Below are 27283 nucleotides of genomic sequence, written 5' to 3' on the forward strand. Positions count from 1 at the left end.
TGATTCCGCATGCTGGGCCGTATTGTATGTTTCATAATCATTACCTTCCCTATATGTTCATCATTTGTTTAATGTCAAAGAACTGCTGGGCGAAATTCAGCAAGTATATGATATGTTGATGTAGGCTAAACGATCGAGGGGCGGTCGGGTAGCCTAGTGGTTAAAGCGTTCGCTCGTCACGCCGAAGATTCGGGTTCGATTCCCGACTTGGGTACAATGTGTGAAGCCATTGCTGGCGTCCCCCGCCGTGATATTGCTGGAATGTTGCTAAAAGCGGCGTAAAAACCATACTCCTTCACTCACTCACTCGGTGAACTATCGAACTATCGATAGATTTTCCAGTGTGTGATTTACAGTAGAACCAATTACCACTTTCGAGTTCCGACCCATTTCGATTATATCAGGTACATATTAACCTAACCTGTTATATCCCCAGCACTTTGCGCATATAATGGGTATCCTCAAGACAGGTACCAAGGCAACGGTAGTAACCGGTAGGTACTTAGTCTTACATATAAACGTGCATGGAGTTTGTAAATTGACACTGCATTGTCCTGTAAAACGATTATCACGAGGCTGCAAGAAAATGAATTATAGCAGTTGCTTTATTTTCAGTGTGGGTATTCATAGTGTAGCATGATCAAGTAATTAATGATCGTGTAATTAATGGTTGATCAACAGAATTAAAGGAAAAACAGTTCGGACAGTTACAGGGTTACCAAAATATGCTCCCCAAGATGCTCTCTATTTTGAAACTGGTTGTGATACTTGCAGAAAGGAGAACGTATCGCAAGCTCTGCTTGTTTTATAACACGTCTTACTTGTGTGAACTTTTGTCAAATACTGTTGCAATATATGTGTACAATTTAAGAAATGAACGAAATACATCAATTCCATTCAGTAGAACACAATTATTTAGTCAGTCATATTTCTGCCCACTGCAAACTTTTGGAATGATTTGCTCCTATCAATTAGAGCCTCCAGTACTCTTGGAAAAACAAACCCAAAATACAAACCAAATCTGCCTCTTCTCAATGTTTCCTGTTGTTTAAGGATGCACAATATCTTGCGTAAGAAATCGACTTAAAATTTGGCCCTAACTGTCTCTGAAGTTCTCCGTGTGACAATTTAGTAGAATGTACTTAAAAGAAGTATTAATAGCATAGATAAAAAACGTAAAAACAAGTTCGTCTCTAACGTGTCAATATTGCTAAATGGGATATCCCGTCTCAGCTGCAACGCAAATGTACAGTTGTGTCACTCCGTCCATAAGTATATCAACCACACTTATATAGTTAAGTAAATGTAAAACTCTGTTTCCTGCAGCCTCTCTGTATATACTGTCTTTTGTACATCTTCATTTGTGATATTATATAACCACCACCCCACCTCCCTCCACCCCCCATCATGTGAATATTTTTGGAAGTGTTCGTTTGTTCTTAAACGCCGCATTATTCCAGCAACATGACGGTGGACCAGACAATCCAGTGATTGATATCATGAGCATCGATCCACGCAAATGGGATAAGACCTGCATCAACCAAGTCAGCGGGCCTGACCACCCGATCCCGTTAGTAGCCTCGTACGACAAGCATGGGGTGTTGAAGAACTATTCTAAACCGGAACTTCACGGGTCAAATATTTTGAGAGAGTGCTACCTAATTTGTGAAAACTTGTGCCCAATTTCTTTTCCTTGTGAACAAATATGTTTAAATCACATCAAGTAATGTTGATAAACACAGCAGCCGTGCTTACCTGTACTATCTACATTGTTTTAACGTTAAATGAATTGACAAACATAATATTTTTGGGGAACCGTTACAATGTGACAGATTTATAGTCATTGCCATATACGCCAATTACATGTATATCTTTGCAATAATGTTTAAAAAAGGAACGAAATCGTTATACATCATTCATTTATTTCTGTATTCTCACACGATGGTCGCAGCGTAAATGTATGTACAAACATATCATCATTCAAACAGAACATGCGCATGTGTGACGCCTTCTCCATCCCAGTACTGCCCTACATTCATACACCTGATACATTTAATGAGAAAATCATATTTACATATGCCTCTATTAGTACATGTACAACTACCATTGCAACTACAATAGAATCTTTGAATGGCATTTAGAAGTGATACACATGACATAGAGAATTTATGGATGTCAACTTCTTTATAATGAGGAACACAACGTTTCGGATTATATGCGTACCCATTCATCATGTGAATAATGAAGGAATAAGCATATACTCCAAAACGCTTTGTTCCTGATAAGAAAGAAGTTCGCATCAATAGATTTCCTCTCTTAACTACGATAGAGTTAAGTCGGCATCCAGACATGTCTCCACTCTATATGAGTCAAATTGTATTAGTATACACAATGTCATTGTATCCCTTTGGTAAGGCGTTCTTTCCTGCGTACTTTCATAATCGCAGATCCTTAGCACTATTGACGCACTAGTACGATGATGTCATATTACTTTGACATAAGACTATAAATTGCACACTATTTTCGTTCAATGTTTGAAATATGTGTGCGTCACCAATCATTGTTGAGGCAACTCTAAACTTACAATATATGAGCGAATATCATATAACTGTAGCAGGGTATGTTAGGATCTCCTCAGTTGTCGCTCGACTTCCTTGTACACGGTTAGATCATCCTCGCTCATCCCTAAATGAGACATTGTATATTGGTTAGAAATATCTGAAATAATACGAATAAATACTTTGATAAAATGTTATTTATGTGGTTGTGTTTGAGTATTATGAACGCTGAGTAGAAGAATTTCTTCAATAGATATTCAAAAACAAATAGATACATGAGTGTGTGTACTTACACGTATATGTAACATTTATCTTGTTGCCGTAAACCACATGTAAATGGACATTAGGGTGTTATACTTTTCATATCGTGCCATATTACACCAACCAAAGATACGATAGGATATATAACGTACTTGTCCTTTTGACCTTCCTCCTACTGTCATCGTCTATGCTTTTTTCTTGATTTTCTTTGAATAATACTCGGAAGCTGGATAAAAGAAACATTATCCTCATATAGTTTCAAAGAGATTTGACTAACCATGAGGAATAACTGCTAATAGTCATCGATAATGTCAACAATTTAACAGAGGTTATATTTGTATGCGCTCAGTTGGAGGAAGCTTCTAATATTCTTTTGGGATAGTTTCATAAAGTATCATAGGACGTCAGCAGGCACGATCGGACAATATCGAAAAAGAAAGCACACAGACTAAGTATGATGTAACAATATTATTCACATGTGCATCATAATCTGCTCTCTACATTATCTTTTACATTAAACGTTTATATGGCGTAGTATAGTACGCGTTAAACAAAACTTAAACAAATGACCAACAATACCATGTTTTCGCATATTAGTTTACAGTTACCTTTTCCCATCTCTTTGTAACAGACACGAACTAGCGTTGGGGCGTTGGAATACTTTTTCTAACTTCTGGTTTTCTTCATCTGAATACAGTCGCCACTGCCCCTCCCAATCCTGCCATTGCCACACCCAGCTGTTGTCTCCCTCATCCATATCTGACGCAGCGTCTTCTAAACAGAAGAATATTTCATGTTGTTGACTGCAATGTCCATGATTTGCCTTTGCATGTGTGACGGGTGCCATCGGTGGGGCAGGATACGCTGACCTTTTCGCGAAAACCTGCTATCATCACCATTTGATAGTGATTCATAAACACATGTTCATGATATGGTCGGAATCGTGCAATCGACACTGCTCTTGGCAGATATTTCTGATGAATATTTATTTACCATGTGAACGTTTTCCTTTGTCTGCTACTTCAGCGAGACCATGACACATCTGCCCCTCTGTTTGTGTCACTTCTTTCAGACTTTCAATTGGATCTCTGTAACATGTCGGTAACAAGTGACATCACTCTCTAGGGAAAATCAAGAACCGATTATCGAGAACTTCGTGAAATTAACAAATTTGGAATATGAATGTTAAAGTAAGACGAACATGTAACGAACAGAACATTGTGCCTTTTCCATGCATCTACTGAAAGAACTCAATACAACATCGTTTGATTCACGAAACAATCAAAACACATATACTTTCACAACACAATAACGTCATTAGATGTCGTGGTAATCATGTCAATGGATACATACCTAAGACTCAAATCTATCTTGCCTTCCTGGCCACATCTATACACATCAATGTGTGAAGTGAACCGCCACCTGACCTGCGAAGGAGCGTAAAAAGTGCATAAAATCTTATCTGTTTGAGTTGTTTTGGTTTAACGCCGTACTCAGCAATATTCCAGCTATATGACGGCGGTCTGTAAATAATCCAGTCTGGACCAGACAATCCAGCAATTGGGATACGATGACATGCGTCAACCAAGTCAGCGAGCCTGACCACCCGGTCCCGTTAGTCGCCTCTTACGACAAGCAAAGTCGCCTCTCTCGGCAAGCATGGGTTGCTGAAGACCTATTCTGACATTCTATTCTATCCTATTATTACATCACATAGTAACTTCTTTTATTCTATTTCACTACGTTTCATTGCTACTTCTTGTATCCTTCATCAGGTGAATGCTGAGTAAGTGCATAGAGTAAATATAGATAAATCATGGTATAGTTACACAACACAAGGTGGGAAGAATGTACAAAGATAACAATATACTGAGAAAGCTAATGAGATGTATTCATTTATCCCTTATGTAGGTATAATGAAATTGACAAACCCGAACTGAGCCACTCAGTTGGTTTTCGATGACCACTCCAACACCACCCGACCCGCCATCCTGGAATCCATACCTGTGCTCCCAGTCAGGACCTAGCAAAGGTAAATGCACGAAACAGCGTCATTAAGCTGACTCTATTAACACTAACATACAGTACCTCATTTATGCCAAGAGATTAAACACATACCATTGAGGTTTCTATTCAGATTTTTTTTAAATCTTCTTCAGGAGAATATGGGTATGTGTGTTTTATTACACATGTGTATTAACATATTTAATAATACTTCTCATTATTAATAATACCTCTAGTGACTTCACATCCGATGTCAAACGTCATGTCTGAGGTATTATATCTGGGCTGATCAAGGACAACCTTCACATCAAAGGCGCCCTCTGCACCATACCTACACTCAGATCTCTGACCGTTGTCCCAGTGTACGAGCACCCAATCTGTCAAATACACATTTGTTATTTGCGTTGAGACACGTTTTCATTACAGTTAATTACTATTACAGTGTTAAGATATACCGCACAATTAACTGGACACATTATTATTTATCTTTTTTTAACCTGAAGTAGGTCATATCAAAGTCGTTTTTTTATGTCCAAACACCACATGCAGGTCCATGTAGACAGTAAACTTAATTTTAACATTAAAATATATATCAATTGATATTTCAAGAGACTAAACGTAAGTGCAAACTAACACAATACTATTACATAAAATACATTTATGCATATGTAAATTGCCCCACATTAATTATCAACATCAGCTTCAATATTTCACCTTCATAATGGCTTCCAAAATACATTATTTCGTAAGAGTGAGTGAGACGGTTAGTTGGGTTTAACGCCGGTTGGAAAAGCATTCCAGTTCGGCGTGTCAGATTAATATGGTGGGAAAGCCAGAAGTGACGCAGGTTTCAGACGTTTACCACTTTGGTGAAACGCAGGAGCACGGAGATGGGGCTGACAAACCTAGAAACCGGAGCGAACCGATATTCGAACCTACAACCATAGGCATACCAGGCGTATCCGTGCCCCCTATTCCTTAAGAAGTCGAAAGATAGTGAAATATATAGTTAATAGTGAAATATTTGGTAACCGAGGAAGGAGACCCAGAAAAACAAATGTTAATAACACTGAGATTTCCATAGAGATAAACATGTAGCGTTGAGATTTTGAAATCAGATAACAGAATTAACCCTTTCTTGCTGCAATGTGACTGACGATAGTCCCGGGTCCCTCTGTGTCCTGGTTATCCCACTTCCAGTCTTTGCCACGAGCCACTCTGCTGCCAAGATGTGGCAAGCCTGGCAGCTCCAGATTAGTGTTGAGCTCGGAATCACTTACGCCCTTTTCAATCAATTCTGTCACCGACTGTGCAATTTCCCTCTGAAAATGAACGGAAGATAACTCAACAACTGTATGTAAAACACATACATTGTAATTGGAACCTAATAATATCATTGTACAAATGCAGGAAGTCAAAGATTTTGTGTTACGATGCTGGGTTATGGAACTTTTCGATTTCATTAAAATGACCAAACAATCATTGAAATAAGTTTGTGTTTGTGTATAAAACTTACAGTTAAATACATTCTATTAATTTGACATTAAATATCTTACAACTAAAACGTATAATCAGTTATTACGTATAATACCTGAATGTTTTAGGTAATATATTGTATCTGATTTAGTCAGGTATTAAACATAATATGCGAAACATTTGGCCTCAGATTTTTAACTGAAATGGATTAGCATAGCAATGGATGATGAGAACGTGTGCTGATGTATACTACGTCACATTCAGATGTTATAGATGAACTGGCTATAAGTTTTAACTGTAACACATAAAAGTATATCAAAGCATAATTGTGTATGATCTTATGTATTTTGATACAAACCTGATCTTCATCATCAAAATCACCCCCCAGTGCACTGAGGAGAGTTTGTATCTGGTTTGGTGTTGTCCCTGTCTCAGTGCCGATTCCGTTGTCGATGCATTTAAATACTTTGCTGATTGTTGTCTAGATATTGGAAAGACAAACATGGTGATAATATAAATATGATAATTAAAGATATGTGCCAATGTACACAAAGTTACTTCGACAAGTATTGTCTCTATTTCAGATGTAGTTCTTTTCGGTAACGTTCCACAGCACTGGAGACGTAGTCGACTAAAGGTTACCATGTTATGCATTATGTCCACTTGCATAATGGATGCTATCATTTCAACAAGCATGAAATACTCATACAAACGAACTTGCACAACCCAACAGAGATGTTTTAGCATCCTGACACTGGAATAGATTTGTTTATTTTTATCCATAGATATACTTTCAAACTTGTATGTAGTTAAGATTGCATTTCAACTATATTCTGTAAACTTATTGTTTGTATACTCCAGAAAGAAATAAAACATAAAAAATGAAATACTTATATCCCCTGCCAATGACATGTCCGGTTGTGTGCAAGGCATTAGCCCCCCGGAAACGAGCACTACCGCCATTTTCAGTATAAGTCAAAGTCGTTGCAATGGAAACTCTTTTTAAAAATCCCGAAACATCACCACTGGACCTTTCTATGTGCCAAGTTTGGTGCAGAAATATTGTACGGTTGTCAAGATCAGCTCCGGAAAAGAGCACTACCGTCATTTTCAGTCTGCGTCAAAGTCGTTGCCATGGAATCTCGAAATATATATTTTATTTAAAGTTCGAAACTATCAAAAGGGACCAGTTCATCACCTGAGCTATCTATGTGCCAAGTTTGGTTAAGATATCTCTCATGGTATTTTTAACTTTTGCTCCGAAAACGAAACGTGACGGACGGACCGACAACACCCATTCCTATATCCTCCTTCACTTCGTGGGATAATTAACTGAAATACTTCAAATTTACATCGTAACAATTTCATACTTGAACTCGCTGGTACTTGCACAGTTTTGTAATGTCCGATCCCTCGAGGCAGAACCCGTTGCTCTTATTTGCCAGGAAGATCATGAAATCCTGTCAATATAATAACAAGAAGATATTGCGATAGAAAGTTGTGATCACCTACATAATCTCCAAGAAAATATTTATAATTCTTTACAGGACTAAATACATGTACAACAGGAAGGTTCATACATACTCTGTCGGCTTGTCCCACAGGAACCCATACAACAGGCTTTGGAAAGACTGATTTAGTCGTCAGTGTTTGAAGTAAATCAATAATCTGCATCTTCACCTGCAATCGTAACATTGAAATATAAAACTTGATTCAAGAACCTCAAAACACGATAGACTTTGAATCATGATTTTAGTACTCGCATAACCTGAATAAGTCACACGACATTGTAAATGGTTGAATGTTTTATTCTCTTAACATTTACGTTCTGACATAGAGTAAAAATAGATAACTGTTTTTAAAATCTTTTGTCAGTAGCGCATATCGTGTAACGATACCAGTCGTAGTGTGTATTTGTTTGTTTGTTTGTTATTTAACGCCGCACTCGCCATTGTTCAAGCTATATGACTGCGGTATGTAAATAATCGAGTCTGGACCAGACAATCCAGTGATTGACATCATGAGCATCGATCTACGCAATTGGGATACGATGACATGCATCAACCAAGTCAGCGAGCCTGACCTCCCGATCGCCTCTTACGACAAGCATGTGTTGCTGAAGTCCAATTCTAACCCCGATCTTCATTGCAATAACATTTAGTGTATATCGTCACACAACCACTGAATAAACTTCAGGGTCATTCAATTGTTTTCTCTTATTCTGTATAATGACAGACAGTATTAGTAATTGTGATATCATATGGTGACACAACAAGTTCCTACCTACCTGGGTGTCTGTACGGCGGACATCTCTAACACCAGTGTCACTCTCATTCGATGCATTTCCATCTGTGAAGATTATCAGGCGTGGTCGAAGGGCGACAACTCCAGATAAATTTATTATTCCACCTGGCAATATTGATATAGAGTTAATCGATATGTGGAGCTGGTCATTCGTGTCAACTTTAAAGGAGTAAGGACACTCACTCAGAAATCTTTTCTTCTACATGTAGTAGCAGCTGCAATACAAGGTTTTCTTCAATGTCTATCTCGCAGTGCGATATCGGATCCACCGGATGAAAAAGAAGAGAAAGCCTATCTCGCACATTTAAGTTTGTCTTCATATCCTTACCTCGGCGTTTGATACAGCATATGCACACAAGTATTGCCTCAAAGAGAGGAGATTGACCTCCGAGCTCTAGTCTTTCTGTAACATAGAGAAATATTGGAAAATATGTTTAAAACATATTTATTTTTTTTAAAAACCGTGTAAACCTGAATCGGAGAACAAGTAAAGACTTTTGTTAATACCACTCATACAATGTCATTAAGTATAATGTACAGTCAAGGGTAAGTAATAAGGTAGTTATTTTGCATAAAAACAGTCGACTCTGAGCATGCTGAAGTAATACGCTGTAAACAAAACTCAGTTTCATGAGAGATTTGCACTTAGACAAAGTTTGAAAATCGGCTGATATGAAATTATGAAAAGATTTTAGTATTTCTAAATAAATGTTTGCAATAACATCTGCATTTCCATAATGAATAGAATTTAGATCATAACCTTTAGAGTAAAAAGGCATGTTCTTCTTATGGAGAGTAGTTGGTACTGACAAAGAAATAGTGAAGCGCATCTTCATGGTGGTTGCACTAGCACAATTTGGATTAGCTGACATAAACATTTAAAATCTGTCAGCATAGAGGTCACTCCAGCCAAGTCTCGCACAATATGGTTAACCAAAAGCCATAGTAAACGTCAAAATAGACATTGTATGCCTGTATGCACAGTGAAATAAATCCCACTATTTCTGGAAGTGTAAACCCGTCTAAATTTGAATGTTGAAATATGTTCACGTGAATAACTGCCAATCGAATGCATATCTTTATACGAATAATTAACGGAAGATGAGGAAATATTATCTTCCTACCAATAGCATCTCTGACGCTTGCGTAGTCATTGCTGAGGTGGTGTTCAATCCGTGAAGTTGCGCCGAATGCAACCACCCCAATATTTTCTTCTAATTCATGCGCCTGCACCATATCCTCAATTCCTGTTATTTACAAAACAGAGACAACATGGAATACATAGAAACTAAAGTGCGACTATAACAAGTAGTTACTGGTTGTCAAACGTTGAAGTTGTGTCAGACATGGGGCATTGGGGTTCAATCATTTTAATCTGAAAAACTATATCCAGAACCAAAGTAGGCGTGACTATACGTGCCATCAATGAAGTCGAGTGCCTGTCTCTTCATCTCTTGCAGTCCCTGTTGACCAATACTTGCGGATGTGTCGAGACATAGGACAGTGCCCAGTGAGGTCGGAGCACGAGGCGGGAATGGTTGCACTTCAATAACAACAACAAACAATTTAAACTTTAAAAAAAGACACAGATGCATTTGTACTTTTACAAATAGAATATGAAACTGGAAGATATGTGTATGACCAACGAAGTAAACATGACCTATAAACATGTTCCATATGTGTGTCGTAAACAGTCTGTTATCGATGGTGATCCCTGATGTTTCTACATTTATCTACACATCTATCAAGAGCGTTGCTCATACCTACAAAGCTAATCAAAATATACGATTGGCAAAGATGATAGTTTACTGTCCTTACCTATATATAGTCCTAAACTATATTTCTTTCATCTAAATAAACGAAGTGATTACACACTTGAATTCAATTCCCTTTTAATTGTTGCGTTTATACGATTTGCCCGTGGATCGTTGCCCACGATGTGAATGAACGGTTCCACGTAACCTGAAACAACAAACATGTACATTACATATCCACTTTCTCCTATCAATAGTATTAACCCTATGTCTAATGCTACAAGTTAACAAAGACGGCAGAAACACAAGAATTCGCAAAGGGTTATCCAACTTGCAAACTTTACACTGACACTAATGCACTTTTTCGTTCTATTTTGTATAGTATGTTGCCATGTACCATGGATTTTGTATACTACTTGCATCTTTTCTACACCTTTAGTTTCAGTATGTTCTTCATTCATTTACCTTCCGGTAGACTTTGATATCTATCGGACATCGTCATTCCGGGCGCCTCTACGTTCCTGTAAACATAAATGTTTTTGACAGCCAGACGGTCACCCATTTTACAAATTGAATCAAATTCAAAGTTCCACTTCCTCGCTGTAAGGAGTAAACGGTTATTGTTTTGTACCCCACAATCAGTCCTTCCAACAACCAGGAATTAACACCCTGTATATATAATGCTTGCCTTGCTACATACCTTGACAGCGGCGTAGGAGGCTTCACATCAGGGGCTGTGTTTAGAACAGGTGATGGAACTGTGAACATATTGTTTTCTCCAGATTCATTATAGGAGGCAAATTCGGGTGTTGTCGGGCGTGGGTTAACAAGGTTTACTGATGTCTCTGAGTTGTCAAATTGATTTGCAGATTGGGTATGTTTAGTATTTGTGGAATCGAAATGAGACTTGTCACGGTGCATCGACTGTTTTGTTTCAGAATCGTTTTTGTCCTCACTTGTAGAAACAGGAGGTGGCTTTGATTTCTGGACAAACAGGGTCTTGTCACTCTTACTGGTAAAAGCTTTTTCCTCTCTCTGGTCAGAAGTAACATTTGGTCTCCCGCCTGCTGCGAACGCATGTACGTGTGTTGCATCGTTTGTCTTCGGCAATTCACGTGTTGCTTCCTCGCCATCTCCTGAAACTCTTGACACTAGCGGAGACGAAACACTACACTGTCCAACAATGTGACTTTCAGCAGGATGTGGGTTGCTGACTTTTGTACCTATATTCAAAGATTCCATAATGGAATTCAAGGAAGTCCGCAGGAATTCATTCTGAAGTCTCTGTTCCTCCAATCTGGCCTCAACGCTCTCCTGATGTGACTTGAATTTCCGCTCTAGTTGTTCATATGTGTGTGCGGAGGACTCATCTTAACACGAAGCATAGTTATAAGTCGATTATGTTCGGTTTGTTTTGATTACATTAAACTGGAAACAGTTAAGAAAACGTTCTACATGTCCTGTCACTGATACAGATATTTGCATTGTACTAACATGTGTGTCAATGTGTTTCCTTTTCCTTATGAGACCGCCTCCGTGGTCTAGTGGTAGAACGTCCGCCCGGAGAGCGGACGGTCCGGGGTTCGATCCCCGGGCGCGTCATACCAAAAGACTTTAAAAGATGGTACTTGTTGTTACCCTGTCAGGCGCTCGGCATTTAGGGACTAAATCAAGGACTGTGTCTGAGTGGGGTATTCATTTTATACTGCGGCATGGTATCTCAGTGAGCTAGCACTATAAATCGACATCAGTCCGGACTAGTACAAGCAGCCACCCACTCACACACACACGTGCATGCACGTCGCTATATAAGTGCAATAATCTTGGACGCGACATTAAACCCCACCTCACCTCACCTCTTCCTTATGTCACTGAAGACTTGTTTGGGTAATGGCATGAAGATAAGGTTGGTAGCTAATTTATATATTTCTTATACAAAACATGTCTCATTTTAAAACATATACATGTAATAGTTACCTTTGACACAGGTAAAATCTCTGATACCATGAGCCCCAGATATCCGATCTGCCGACTTCCTGTGCAAGAAGATACAATATTAATGAGAAAGTGATACGAGATACATGTAAACGAACATCTTCCTCGTGTAATGCTCATAGTGTAGTAAGTTTTATGTCTCTGTACGTACCTTGGTGTCAACTGGGCGACACGTTTCTTGCCACGTCCATCTTCTTCCCTTGGTTGCTCTCCAACAGAAAACATAAAGTCTCCACCCCCATGTGCTCCTTGGTCATTCTCTTTCAGTTCAAATCTCACATCTGTATGTACCTCCTCACAGACTAAATTCCTAAAATTCTTCCCAACAACCGTCACGTTGTCCCTGAGTTTTTCCAGAAAAGTTAAATCCACGTGAACAAGTTCCAAACTTAGTGGAGACGCCTTTAGAGTTATTATTCTACTTTTATAGTCTTTAAACATCATGACAGCAAACTGCTGAAGCTTTCTAAAATTATCTTTGCATAAGACACCGACAATGTTTGGGATAACATGAGAGTCACTCTCGTTCACGTGTATGACTAATGTTGAGTGGTATGAAGACTGTTTTGAGGTGTCCCAAGATAACGTCACAAGTTGCCCCTGCTCTGAAGTTACAAGAGTTCAGATATTAAGCATTCCAGATGAAAACACTAAGAGGTGTACTCGTGTATGAACAATATCATTGCACACATTGTAACTCAGTGTATCATAGAAGGAGATTGTATTCTACACATGACTTAGTTGTGAAGTGGCACACACAGACACATTATAATCTAAATACACATGTTGAATGGTTTCACACAGAGCAGAATGTAATGAAGTAATAGAGTTGAATGTATGGAACATTTTGGATTTTTTTCTCATTGTTTCTCAAAAAGTACTGTGATCAAATATGTGTATACCTGTCAAAGTCCCGCGATCAGATAACGTCAAAGCGTTGGTGTTGACCAGTATATCAACAACTGAACAAGACCTGGTTAACGTCAGAGCGCAAGTTTCACGGATCTCCCGAAACACCAGGGAATCGATGTCATTCAAATCAGTGGTGGAAGGCGTCGAGGCACACCTCTCTCTTAGTTCCTGAAGTGGATCGGCTCCATGCTCCATCACTTAAAGGTAATTTACATATTTTTGCGATTTCTCTGTAGTTACAATTTGTAGCCATGCATTCACATCTGGCATTATCTCTAGAGGCGTCAGCGCGTGCATGGGGTGATGTGACTATATATATATATATATATATATATACACACACACACACATATATATATATATATACATCTACATCTACATATATATATATATATATATATATATATATATACAGGTCTGAGGTAAGTGTCATATCATGCAGTAAGTAGTTCGTTTAAATGGTGATTTATCAACGATAACATATTCAAGTACAAAACAGTATGAAAGGCATGCTTATTTAATAGACGTATGCCCGGAGCATAGTGTCTCTGTGGCCTCAGAAAGCATCGTACTCCTTTACACAACACATTCATCTACAATCTATTCCTAGAGCGTCATTAAGAACGTTCGTAGATCTGGAAGTGAAGGTGCGTACTTACTTATTACAGTGGTGATGCGTCCTTGACCTTGAATGCGACACGCGAATTTGCATAAGCTCTACTTCCCTCCAACACCCGCCTGGTATTGGTCACGTTAAACCGAAAGTTGTCAGAGCTATATATAACTGGAAATACCACGCTTTATATAGACCAACTCATCTTCCAAGAATAGATTCGTCATGTACAAATGGCGACGTGCAGGAATTGAAAATTGAAACAAATTACTTCCTGTCAAAAGTGTTTCGCCTGTTTGAATTATCATATGTTCATAGAAAACGGCACCGTGTCTGTCATATGCAATTGAAAATTCAACTCACTAAACAAAAGTTGCTAACGCTTAGAAAACAATACGTAAATTGTGTTTTGTCGTTAGGGTAAATTTACATTGTGACGCCCCACAGACATACAAATGTGGAGAAAATCATAGGATGGAAAATCGTAAGTTACCGTTAAATGTTCGATAAGATTTAAACGCGTATTTAATTAAATGTCGCACAGACCCAAAGATCAATTAATCAAACATAAGAATTAAAATGCCATCCCCTCTACAGGAATGGCATGGCCCTCTGGAAACGCAGACAGTGTGAACGTTGTTATCTGAATGAGTACCATTCATGCAGTGATATTATCAACAGATTAGAACAACAGGTATTATTCACTCATGTATTTATTTATTAATTCGAATATACATTTACATGTACATTTAGTTTTCTTACATACACAATTGATTCATGACAATTATCTCACTGTCATGACACATTCATCACACAAGATAAATAGATGTATATGTGTGTCTTAAATGTAAACCAAATTCCCAAATCGGGTAATAAAAAAGTATCTTATAGTATCTTAATTGGCATAAGGTACAATACGATTTGCATACACCAATACACTTTCACGAGTTATTGATTTGTAAATAGGATTTTCGTAACGTGCAGCTTATGTATAAATATAGTTATGTTGTATGCAATGGATATGTATATACTCAAAAGAAATTGTATCTGTAATCCTATTCTTATATAAATAGTCTCTTAATGATTTACAGTGTCTTATTGTTTTATTGGGCTGAAGATGGGCCCGTAGATTTCTCTGAAAATTTCAACAAACACATTTGAAATCCAAATTCTGCCCCTGAAATTTCTTCACACAAATTATGGCGAAATTTCCTATAAATATTTATGGAGACTATTGATACTATTTCAATCATGCATTTGGTCTCAACACTCACCTCCAACCAAAACCACCCACCTACCAACACACACCCTTTGTGCATATGCAATTGTTGAGCATTTTAAGACTAAATAAGCTACTACCGTGTGACCATCATATTACTATAAAACAACGCCTGCCTACATGTAAAGTTGAAGGACCCTATGAGCACTGTTGTGCACATTGATACAAAGAGTAACATGACAACCTAAAATATTTCGAGTGTGAATATTAACAGTTGATAAATCTAAGCGAATATTTTGAGGCATCACAAAAGATATCATCCCAATTTATATCCAATATGAACAATCATATTATTACATTCGCCATAATAGTTCAGTCTTTTCACAACAAATGCTGGTAATTGTGATCAGTCCTTTTGGAACACATACCAGCAGTTGTCCTTTCTCAACTCATAATAGCAGTTATCCTTTCTCAACACATACCAGCAGTTGTCCTTTCTCAACACATACCAGTAGTTGTCCTTTCTCAACATATACCAGCAGTTGTCCTTTCTCAACACATACCAGCAGTTGTCCTTTCTCAACACATACCAGTAGTTGTCCTTTCTCAACATATACCAGCAGTTGTCCTTTCTCAACACATAATAGCAGTTGTCCTTTCTCAACACATAATAGCAGTTGTCCTTTCTCAACACATACCAGTAGTTGTCCTTTCTCAACTCATAATAGCAGTTATCCTTTCTCAACACATACCAGCAGTTGTCCTTTCTCAACACATACCAGTAGTTGTCCTTTCTCAACACATACCAGCAGTTGTCCTTTCTCAACACATACCAGTAGTTGTCCTTTCTCAACATATACCAGCAGTTATCCTTTCTCAACACATAATAGCAGTTGTCCTTTCTCAACACATAATAGCAGTTGTCCTTTCTCAACACATACCAGTAGTTGTCCTTTCTCAACTCATAATAACAGTTGTGATAATCCCTTTTCAATGTCAAACCAGTAACTGTCAGACATCATAAGCGGCCATCTAGAAATGGATGTGTCGCTCTGCTTCTTTCATGGCTTTTAGTTCTTCTTCTGTAACGGCTGCAATATCGAAAATTGCATGATATAACTATATTTAGTGTCACAATTGTATAATACACAGTGTTGAATTTTTAATACATAGACTTTGACAATTGTATAATAAACAAAGCGTCACAATTGTATAATAAACAAAGCGTCACAACTGTATAATCAACAGAGCGTCACATTTGCGTCACAGAGAGATGTGCCTCTAACGGAGGCTATGGATACTGAACAGGATCATTATTTTCCTCACTGTTGCTTGAGTACAAATTGGCATTAAACTTACATAAACGCTGTACGTTGTGCCGGGTATCTCCTTCAACAGCTCTCTCACTCATGTTATTAAACATTATTCTATAGCTGAAAAATATACAAAATGAAATGTACTCATGATCATGTAATCAATAACAAAAACTTTATAATTTTGCAAATAGATTATGTTCTGTTATAACATGTTAATCAACATTAAAGATTGTTTCCAGAGTGACAACACTGAAGTACATCGTACATGTTGACCCTCTGTTAAATGTTCCATCTCACAAATCTACTGATAGCATATAGGAGCTATAGTGTAATTCTTCTTTAATCATAGCTTACTTGTGTCCATCTTTTGATACTAAACACGAGCCACCTTTCCGTCTGTCGAATGCGTTTGATATTTTCGTCTGGAGAGACTCGGGGTATAGTCTCCATTGACCCACCTCGTCCTGCCACTGCCAGACAATGTGTTCATTGGACATACGTCTCAGCGCTGAATATAAAAAGAAAATGTCGTCAGTATGTTATTTTGGACATGAATTGAATATCGTATCATTCGAGACATCTTCAAATATGTATAGCTCAAGACAAGGTCGAACAATAATAATAATAATAGTTCTGGTTGGGTTTGACTAGGCAGCGCTTCCTGGGAGAAGTCCCATTCGCTGTCTGGGCTGCGTGTAGAGGGGACATGGGCCCTGAGCTGACGATGAGCCTAACCCGCCTGACTGTGCCAGGATCATCCAAACCCTCTTTGCTGCATTTTTTATTTTAATCTGTACATCATCATAATAATAATTATCATCATAATCATCATCATCATCACACTAATTAATGTATAACAGCAGATATGATTAAAGATCAATTTCATTCAATGCTCTGCCTGCGTGAGGGCGGTACAGGTGCTCTTCTGATGTTTTTTGTCGCAATAGTAATTATAATGAAAACAGAATTTCTGATATAGACATCGGACAGTGTAAGAAACATGTACAGAGGCGCATAACACCCTGAATAGAAACCATATACATTTTAGACATATAGAAAACGGTTACTGTATTTGCATGACTTGTGAAAGCATATCTTACTTCCGATTTTGGGTGGTTTTGGTGGGTCTGGTTCCAGTAAGTGCTCGGGTATAGGTGGTTCGGGAAGAAACTGGTTAGGGTCACTAGAAGAGAAATGTTCAGTTAAAATATACATTAATGCTCGCGGGGGTTGATATATACGTTCATTACAAAGTTGTTGTTTTTTTGTTTTTGGTTTGTTTGTTGTTTAACGTCGCACTCAGCAATATTCCAGCTATATGACGGCGGTCTGTAAATAATCGAGTCTGGACCAATGATCGACATCATGAGCATCGATCCACGCAATTGGGATCGACATGTATGAACCAAGTCAGCGAGCCTGACCACCCGATCCCGTTAGTCGCCTTTTACGACTAGCATAGTCGCCTTTTACGGCAAGCATGTGTTGCTGAAGACCTATTCTACCCCGGATCTTCACGGGTCCATTACAAAGTGAAACGATTGCAAGACCCGTACGTATTTTGATTTTCATTTGGGTCTGTTGGTATTGAACACATATAAGGTCAGCACAGTCGTACCTGAAGAGAAGGAAAACATGATACCATACCTCATTTAACCACACAACGTGCGTAACAACATCACTTTAATTTCAACATGAACTTTGCAAAGTGAAGAAATACCTTTCATGAACGTCAACATACCACACATGTAGTTCAAACACATCGTCAAGGCCATATTTATAGCGTTTTATGTTGCCGTTGTCCCATCTGACCTATAACATACAAATGAGTGAGTTGTGTGTTGAAACCAGGAGCATGTGAATTGTACATGGATCATAATGGAGCCGTATCGAGAACGCGCTGTGTCTTAGGCCTAGTGGTAAGGATGTTACCTTGACCTCGGCTCTCCCTCTCTTCCTGATTACAACGCCGGTTCTTCCTTGGCCTCCATCCTCGTCGTCAGTGTACCAATGTGGACCTGCTCCAACAGTTCCAGACAAATATTTATTTGCAAACAGAACGATTTAACAGATGTGATTACACTATTCCCTGAAATTTAAGTGTTCTCTGTGAATATGCTGTTATATGTGTTTCCATGGTAATATATCTCGGCAATCATATCAACGTTTATCTACAACTATTTGAATAAGATCCCTGTGCCCCTAAAATTTCATTTCTCAAAGGCTTGTTGACTATTTCCAGTTCAGGTTTACATGTTGCATACACATGTAATTTTTTCTCCCTGTAATTAATAATAATTAACTGCTAGATTGATATAATAATAGACCTATAGAGTTTGATCGGGAGACAAATAGATTTTATAACTTGATAACCTTACCAGTTTTACCGAGGCTAGTATTTGTTATATACATTATATACATTACATATCTCCAACAATGTTTTATTTGGGATAGCACTTTCTTATTAAAGTACAAATTCTAGTATTTTTTCGCTGACTTTGTGTGGTGGCGATTAGGTGCCTCACTCTGTGAGTGTGGTTTCGACTCCCACCCATCTCACACACAAAAAAAAGGACTAGAATGTATACTTGTGTTATCCAAAATAAAACATGCGTTACATTTGACCACTTTCTGAAAAAAACATTGTGTATTTACTATATATCTACATATCCCTCCTACCTCTCGTTACTCGGACCCCTATTTGTATGTCATCTGAATCTGGTATGCGGGGTAGGCCATCCGCAAGAAGAACATCGTAGTTGCCTTCTTCGCCGTACCTGTACACGTTCTGCTCCCCGTTATCCCATTTCACCCACAGCCATTCTTCGGGACAAAAAGATGTCTTATTATGTCTGGTAGGACTCAAGTAAATCTGCTCAAAACCGTCACATTCAAACATTTGTTGGTAGCAGTTGAGAAGCAGGTGAGACGATAGAATACTTACTGTCAAGACGGTTATGGTTAATGATTGTGCCAGGCCCCTCAGTGTCTTGGTTTTTCCACATCCAATCAGGACCTCGGATAACTCTTGATCCGAGAGGGGGAAACAATTTGACATCTTCGTAAATGTCTTCAAAATCATCAGGTTTACCCTCGGACTTGTGAGTTTTTATCTTCTCGTTGACAGCGACGACAATGTCTCTCTGCAAAACGCAGTGAATCAGCTAAGCGCAGAATAACACTCAGACAGTTATTGTGTAGAATCACTAAACATCGCTCAAATGTGACACGGAACAAGGTGTCCATACATTGTCAAAAAGATCATGCTATTACAAAAAGTAAATTGATATCCTAAAGTATCCTATGAAACACAAGTATGATGCATTCTTTGTCATACAACATATAAATAATGCAGACACAACATATCGTGACGTCACAGTTGACGATGGTGCCAGACTTATTGACGTTAAATACTTATCGATGCGGTTCCTCAAAATTTAAAGACAATAGAGATTATTGATTATTACACTACTGTCTTGTAGTTGTCGGAAAATATTATCTCATATTTTCGAAGGCCACACAAATGTAAAATAAATATTTACTACTACAAAACATTGCTTCATTACTGATAATTGGTATTAACTGTGACACGTAGATTGACAGATGCTATCACCTTATCCTCCGGTAATAGATTCGGCAAGAGGCCTTCAGCCACAGCTTCAACAGCTCCTGGTACGTTCTCGTAGTGTTCCTTGTCACGCAGAACACAGCTGGCCACTTTCCCAATACCCTCCTGGAACAAGACATTAGCCACATCAGATATCAGTGACTACACTACCTTAATATCGTTATATATGTGGTATTGCTATCTGGGTTAGTTACCTTAGTCCATCTGTATGTATAGTGTTACAGGCAGATCAAATGGTTAAGCTTAGGCTGTGTGCAATGGTAAACACCGGAGAGAGAAAAAAATGCTGCAAGTTTACTGTCGTTAAATTGGCTATTTGCACCTGCATAAAATATACCTGTATTCTGTAGTAGCGGCATAGTTTGGGGATATCCTTTTCATCTGCCAGAAGTCCATTTCCCAATGTCGCAAGTGATTTCAAGAATTCCTAAAACGAAGGCATACTATCACGATTGATATAAACTACAAATACATATTTTCATATGATTGTTAATGGGGGCACGGGTGGCCCAGTCGTCTAAGGCGCCGCGATTCGCTGTGCAGAGTTGCGTCCCTTGGGCACGCAAGAAACCTATGATTGTGGGTTCGAATCCCGGTTCGCCCAGATTATGTTTCTAGGTTTGTCAGCACCATACCCGTGCTCGTGGGTTTCACCGAAGTGGTAAATGTCTGAGACCTGCATCACTTCGGGCTTTCCTCCCACATTAAGCTGACACGCCGCGATATAACTGGAATATTGTTAAAAGCGGCGTTAAACCCAACTCACTTACTCACTCACTATGATTGTTAATTGAAACTGCAACACTTGAATGATATGTCATGAATGTGGTTAATGCAGGTAGTTCGTTAGAAATAAAAAGATCACATACCTTATCTGCATCTTCTCCGACTGGAATCCATATTATTGGGTTGGGTGTTTTGTCGTGTTTCTTGGATCCAAAGTCAGTGACCAGTCGAATAATAGGCAGTTTATGCTGTGTGATGAGACGTTGAGAGTGAGTTTTATTGTTTACACTGTATCAATACCTCTGAAGTGATGAATGTTACAGTGCACTAAACCCCTGTACCGATCACAACAAATTTCATGTGTGGAAATGTACTTAAACATTATCTAAAATAGAAACAGAACGTTATGGTACTAAAAGTCATTTAAACTATTATTATTATACAAAAACAAATTTAATTAGTAATAACTATTAATAATGATGATATTCTTGGTTGAAGCTTACCGACATACGCCCTGAATCATTGTCTGGTCCTGTCCATTGAGCTTCATCGGTAGGTTTTCCATCTGTGATAAACAACACCCTTGGTCGAATTTTGTGAAACCCAGCTACGTTCACGACTCGCCCTTCAACGAAATACCAATCACAGGTCACGGGTTGATGTCAATGTGTACATTGTATATATATGTATGCTTACTGTATTGTTTTATTATCTTGTGAAGAGGACACATGTGACAAAATTATGTGGTTCTTACCTTTTCCTTGTAAAGATGCCAGACAAACCATCAGAGCTTCAAAGAAGGGTGATCTACCTTGAGGTTTAAGTGAATCTGTAATTGACATGTGAATGATTTGTGTCAGTTTCCTCTGGTGATCTAACAATTATGACAGGGTATTTAAAACAATTGTAGTATTATGTAAATAATCTGAAAGCAGAAAGAACACCAAAGGTGTACAAATTGGCCATAGAGATGATGGTAAATTGCCTCAATATGGTTAATACGAGGGGTGACTGAAACGTTCTGAGCTCTAACTACGATGTATGATCGATTGCGTTGATGAAGTTGGCCGCTTATTAGTTTTCAATATAATCCCCTCAGAGGTCCACACACTTTTGCCAACGATGCCAGAGTGCTAAAATGTCATTCACAAAATTGCCGTCATCATCAGCTTTGAAGAGGAGAAAATCTGACGGTTCCAAAGCTGGTGAAAGGAAGGTGTTCAATCAGTTCAAAGCCATAGTCATGCATTCACCCATGGCCATGACAACAGACTTGTGCACGGGTGTATTGTCCTAGTGAAACAACACACCTTTACTGAGTTTTCCACAAGTTTTCACGCAGATGCCTTAACAGATTAGCATAACATTAGCCATTAATTGTCTGACCTTTCGGGAGTCACCGAATTAATGTTTCCACTGCTTTGACTGCTGTTCAGTCACTGACTGAGCTCAGGACGCACCCATGATAACAATAAGCTCAACACGATCAGCGGGGTCTGCTTCAAAATGACGTAAATTCTCACGAGAGATGAAACCTTTCTCCTGCCCAGATCTTGGATCATAGTCTATAAATTCTCTTCCCCTCTTGAGCTCTGCTGCCCACCTCTTAACAGTGACAAAGGAAGCAGCACCATCTCCTAACACTGACGTCATGTCCACATGGATGGATGTTGAAGTTTATCTTTTCAGTTGGAGATACTTGATGGCAGCGTGGTAGACAATTCTGTCCATTTTCATCAACAGAGAATATCTGGTCACGTTGATGCCTGCAGAACTATGTTAACTTGGTTGTGCATTTGGTTCAAATACAGCCGATAAGCATGAAACGTATTGTCACTTTAAACATTAACTGTAAGGGTATATTATACATACTTCGTAGTAAGGCTCAGAGCGTCCCAGACAGAACGTGTAACTACAACTCGTAGACGCCTTCTTGTTTTCATCTCACCTATAGCATCCCTGACTCTTGTGAAGTCATTTGTAAGATGTTGGATAACACATGCATAGTCAGATATCCTGACCACGGCTACATTTTCTTCAAGGCCATACTGTTCTGCAATGTCTTCTAAGCCTGAAATTGAATGATAAGCAAAATCAATACCTTTCCCCAAGGGGAGGTGAAGCTATTCAATGTTGTTACATGCAAACTATCACAGTTATATATGGGCACTGGTTTCAATGGTTGAGATAAAAAAAAATGGCGGGGCACAGGTGGCCCAGTCGTCTGAGGCGCCGCAATTCGCTGTGCAGAAACCTATGATCGTGGATTCGAGTCCCGATTCACCCCAATTTATGTTTCTTGGTTTGGCATCACCATACCCGTGCTTATGGGTTTCCCAAATGTGGTAAACGTTTGAGACTTGCTGCATCACTTCGGGCTTTCCTCCCACATTAAGCCGACATGTCGTGATATAACTGGAATGTTGTTCAAAGTTCCGTTGAACCAACCAAGACACCCACAAGCATTAAAAATCTATGTGTGGAACATTTTCAACAATTTTAAGACCTGATGAAAAAAATCAACAAATTGCATCATTGAAGACAGTTGAATATCTTACCATCTACAAATGTGTGAGCAATCCTTTTCGCGTCTTCTAATCTTTCTCTCATGCTCTCTGATGCATCCAGACATAATATTGTATCCAGTGAATCAGCTCTTGGAGGAACTGGCACATCTGACACAGTGATAAAATATGAAAATGCACATATCCGTCAATATATGGGTAAGTCATGAATAGGTCATGAACAAGCCTATCAAAGTGACGCTTATCGTGGCCAGTCCAAAAGTTTAAGAAATGGTTGTTGATAACAAGTCTTGACATTTTTACAATGGCCGTGACAATTGTATTCATGATGAAACAACTTTTGAGCAAGAGTCATATGACATTTGACAAACATGCAATACATAGCAACTTGTCAACATGGTCCTACCTGGGTCCTGAAACTGACATGCATGCATATTGTATACACATATACCGGTGATAGGGATAAAGCATTTGTGGCAAAACGTCATACCATCAATCTTTGCTGTTTCGACAGCTTGAATCAGTCTCAGTATCTGTGGATCTTCACCATCCCCGCCACCTCGAGCCTGCCTTATCAATGTCAGCATACCTTGAGATATGGTGCCTATTCGACAAAACAGCATAATGAAATCGGTGTCCTGACAGTCATCATTTTGGGTATAACAAGTTATTGAAAGATAATAAGCCAGAGCCTCAAGCTTCACAACATATGTACCTTCTTTCATCTGAACTGGCATCCGATCTGGCGAAAAAGCAGTCACCGGGGAGGATCTAGAGCAATAATAAGGAACACAAGAATTGTTGCATTCTGTCAACCACAATATATAGCTGATTGGAAATGGGATCATATCGTCAGTGACATTGGTGTTTAGACTTATGAACGTGTCAGACATGTTGGGCGAAAGGAAATATAAAAGACACAGGATTATGACAAATAGGAGATATGTATAACCCACTTACGACTCTTTGGATCGGAATGATGGTGAAGTTAATTTCTTCTGATCTGCACTGGTTTGATCCGAGCAGGCTGGTTTATATTCCAGTTTTGGTAACGATTTTACGTAGTCACCAACTGCGTCATCACCCTTGAAACTGATTAACAAAGAAAGATATTTATCGTACAAGTAGGCATACGCAAAAAAACATAGAACGTTCTGAGGTAGACATTAACATCACTTACACTTCGAGCGATTTTGCTTCACTGTCTGCTTTGTTTCCCCCTTCTTGTTCAACGAATGACTGTGAAGATGAATCTGCATCACGAACCTCCAGATGAAGCCGTTTCGTTTCTGAATCGAAATCCGAACCTGGATCTCGTATGGAGGAGGATGGGGAAGATGAATTTGGATCACGAACCTCCAGCTGCAGCTGTTTCATCTGTGACTCGAGAGGCCGACGTGATTCCCATGTAGAGGGGGATGGGGATGGTGGTCTCTTCGTGGGCTTTGATTTTATCCTTTTCAGATCTTCCTCAATACTTGTCACTATACTAAGGATTTGATTCAGTTGTTCACTCTCAGCACCATCGGAATCACCAGTACGTAAATATTGACCTTTGGAACATACAAAAGAAACAAACTCATTATTTTCAGAGGGACCATATATGTACTTATATTTCGTGTAAGAGATATCCATCATCATGTTGATACTGTCAACCTGAAAGTCACGCCATGGAAATTGCTAATACACCAGAAACATACCAATATTCCTCTGATTCTCCTGCGATGATCCCCTCGTCATGCCAGTGGACCTCATATATGAAGTGGCAAGAGATCTGAAATTTCATATTCATATCTGTCACATACATCAACATTAATCACTACGTAGACGACGAAAATATCCTCGAAAAGTCATTTTTACTAAATACTTCATGAAAGATGTTAAAGAACACCTCCATTCTTTCATAATACCATGGCATTAATTATAGTAATATGAAAGAATTGGGTGTTTTTTAACTTCATTTGAGTTGCATATTACGTCGTTGCCAATAGTAGGACTGTTAGCAGTAGGACAACACATTCATATACAACTAATTGCACGCCTTGCCTGCTTTGTTCCTCAGCATATGATTGTTGTCTTTCAAGATCGTCTCGAGTTGCCGCGTCCATGTTGTCCCTCAGGTATTCTGCATCACCAGTTGCAACAATATCCAACGATACTTCCGGTACAGTTTTTGTGCAGTTAAAAACCAAATCTTTGAACAAGTGTTTTAGGTTATTCTTTCCTTCCAACATATTTTGCAGTGAACATTCATCTTCGTGCACCACCTCAAAAAGAGTCGTTTTTGGAATGACGCCAATTACCATTGCCTTGTATTCCTTATATACATTTGCAACAAACTTTCTGCAGTGGTTGAAATTGTCCTCTTGAAGACCTGTACGCAAAGATTCTTGGAACGAAGGGTGGAAATAACTGATGTTAAATTGCAGCTGGGTAAATATTGGTGTCGCTGACAGTTTAAGATCATTCCAGACGAACGTGAGGAGTCTTTGGTCTTGGTCGCGATCGTAATCTAGAACGAATAAACCAAAACCATATATATATCACTAATAAATCCTAATAAATTGCATAGGCCTACACATGTCTAATCCTTTCACGCGTCCCGTTTTCTCAGAACATAAATGATAATTGTTGTTAATAAAACGTATAAACTTGATATCATTGTCTTCCATTTTCATGCACTAAATGAGATTGGCTGTGACGGTCATGAGCGAAAGAGATTAGTAGTAAATATGTATATTTGCTTCACCTTGTGCACCCATGTCCAGTAAATGGATGTCGACTATGGTGCAACATCGTCCAAGCTTCACAAGTCTGTTCCCTTCGACTTTCCTGAAATGTACCTCTTCTGTGGCCAGACTGTCATGACTGTGAAGGTGCCCGAAAGTATTTTCTGCTGACGTTTCCCCTGTCGAACTCATTGTCGGTCTCTGTCCTTTAATTGATTTAAATGAATATTTGGTCAATGTTCGGATTGTCCTCCATCATCCCATGAAGGAATATAACGTACTGGTGTAGGTATATTCTGGGTGCTGTATCAAAATCAAGGAATCAAGTTGAAAATATAATGTGTACACGCCAACCGCAATGCATTAAGTGTACTGAACCAAATTAATAACTTACTTCCTCTTTTCAAATAGAGTAAAAGTATTCATGTTTAAGCTGTTTTGACAATATTAATGTCAGTTTGCTCATTAGAGGTTATTAGGTGGCAGTTTTCATATCATTCGCCACATCAACCCGAGACCCCATATCAGCTTGAGGGACGAAGATAGATATGGGGTATGGAATGACAACTGCCATATAATAACCCTTTACACTTACCATAACATAAAATAGTAAAATTATATATTTGCGAGTGAATGCAATATATTTTCCCCTTGATTGGAAGACATTGTCACGGGACAACTTCACGAGCAGACGACGCACAAAGGGACGTAACTCCAATTTCTTACCGAATTCTTTGCGAACTCAGATGGATACATTCATATGTCCGATGATGAATAGCGAGCAAGTTACCTCCCTTGCTTAGGGCCAGAACTTATAGGCTATCATGGGTGCGTTTTTCAACAAATCACATCCCATGAAGTAGTTCACATGAGTATGTTAATTGGTGATTTCTTTATTGCTATTTCCATGTAGGGAGTGATCATTATAATTCAGTAGACAATGCAAAATGCCTGTTGTGAATATGGCCATTTGTACTGATATATATCCCCAGTGGGATATGGTTCTAGTCCTAGTTTATCCGAACTCATTATGTAATTTCATACTATTCACAAGAAGAGATACTACATCATTATTTACTCACAGTTTTAAAGGTGAAGGTTGTCGTTCCAACAGAGGTAGTGTGGCAATGAGGAAGATAGCTTTCAGAACATTCAGGGAATCCCCACCTATAAATAACTGCCTTGATAGCGTGAGCTGGCGGCCAGCCAAAAACACGTGATCAAGAACCTAACAACGCATATTGACCTATTTTCAAAGGCGTC

The 27283-nt window shown here is 38.8% G+C and overlaps 2 protein-coding genes across 3 annotated transcripts; both read right to left on the minus strand.

Moving 5' to 3' along the window:
• Window positions 1–1905: 1905 nt before the first annotated feature.
• LOC124131400 lies at window positions 1906–13998 on the minus strand. Its single transcript, XM_046494663.2, has 22 exons — window positions 13924–13998; window positions 13255–13461; window positions 12504–12957; window positions 12335–12393; window positions 11058–11727; window positions 10823–10878; window positions 10479–10565; window positions 10024–10146; window positions 9728–9850; window positions 8932–9006; window positions 8587–8708; window positions 7884–7979; window positions 7670–7759; window positions 6658–6780; window positions 5956–6145; window positions 5054–5200; window positions 4751–4842; window positions 4173–4246; window positions 3813–3907; window positions 3428–3593; window positions 2972–3045; window positions 1906–2685 (listed from the first exon to the last, which is right to left on the minus strand). Coding segments are annotated over exons 1-22 (3186 nt in total). The 5' UTR covers window positions 13925–13998; the 3' UTR covers window positions 1906–2623.
• Window positions 13999–14162: 164 nt separating this feature from the next.
• On the minus strand, window positions 14163–27250 carry LOC124131401. 2 transcript variants are annotated; one of them, XM_046494665.2, is made up of 23 exons: window positions 27103–27250; window positions 26041–26226; window positions 25338–25803; window positions 24992–25065; window positions 24472–24844; window positions 24252–24383; window positions 24007–24062; window positions 23782–23895; window positions 23325–23441; window positions 22715–22837; window positions 21521–21595; window positions 21270–21391; window positions 20910–21014; window positions 20378–20467; window positions 20026–20145; window positions 19357–19555; window positions 19092–19235; window positions 18345–18430; window positions 18154–18224; window positions 17513–17595; window positions 16767–16920; window positions 16456–16529; window positions 14163–16187 (listed from the first exon to the last, which is right to left on the minus strand). In XM_046494665.2, exons 2-23 carry the CDS (start codon window positions 26210–26212, stop codon window positions 16129–16131), a joined length of 3009 nt encoding a protein of 1002 aa, XP_046350621.2. In that variant the 5' UTR covers window positions 26213–26226; window positions 27103–27250; the 3' UTR covers window positions 14163–16128. The 2 variants fall into 2 exon arrangements, with proteins under 2 accessions (XP_046350621.2, XP_046350622.2); XM_046494666.2 differs by having other exon boundaries at window positions 26041–26323; window positions 27103–27186.
• Between the last annotated feature and the right edge of the window lie 33 nt (window positions 27251–27283).

The sequence above is a fragment of the Haliotis rufescens genome, unplaced genomic scaffold (genome assembly GCF_023055435.1).
Source record: "Haliotis rufescens isolate VD_foot unplaced genomic scaffold, xgHalRufe1.0.p SCAF_1, whole genome shotgun sequence".
NCBI lineage: Eukaryota > Metazoa > Mollusca > Gastropoda > Lepetellida > Haliotidae > Haliotis > Haliotis rufescens.

Excerpts from the sequence above, each read along its gene's own strand:
- LOC124131401 (XM_046494665.2), bottom strand. The coding sequence starts at position 26,212 with ATGAGTTCGACAGGGGAAACGTCAGCAGAAAATACTTTCGGGCACCTT. Across the intron at positions 25,066-25,337 it reads TATGCTGAGGAACAAAGCAG|ATCTCTTGCCACTTCATATA; the intron begins GCAAGGCGTGCA and ends ATGAAATTTCAG. Across the intron at positions 19,236-19,356 it reads TAACCATAACCGTCTTGACA|AATGGCTGTGGGTGAAATGG; the intron begins GTAAGTATTCTA and ends TTTGTCCCGAAG.
- LOC124131400 (XM_046494663.2), bottom strand. Across the intron at positions 11,728-12,334 it reads AGATTTTACCTGTGTCAAAG|ATGAGTCCTCCGCACACACA; the intron begins GTAACTATTACA and ends CTTCGTGTTAAG. Across the intron at positions 4,843-5,053 it reads CGGATGTGAAGTCACTAGAG|GTCCTGACTGGGAGCACAGG; the intron begins GTATTATTAATA and ends TACCTTTGCTAG.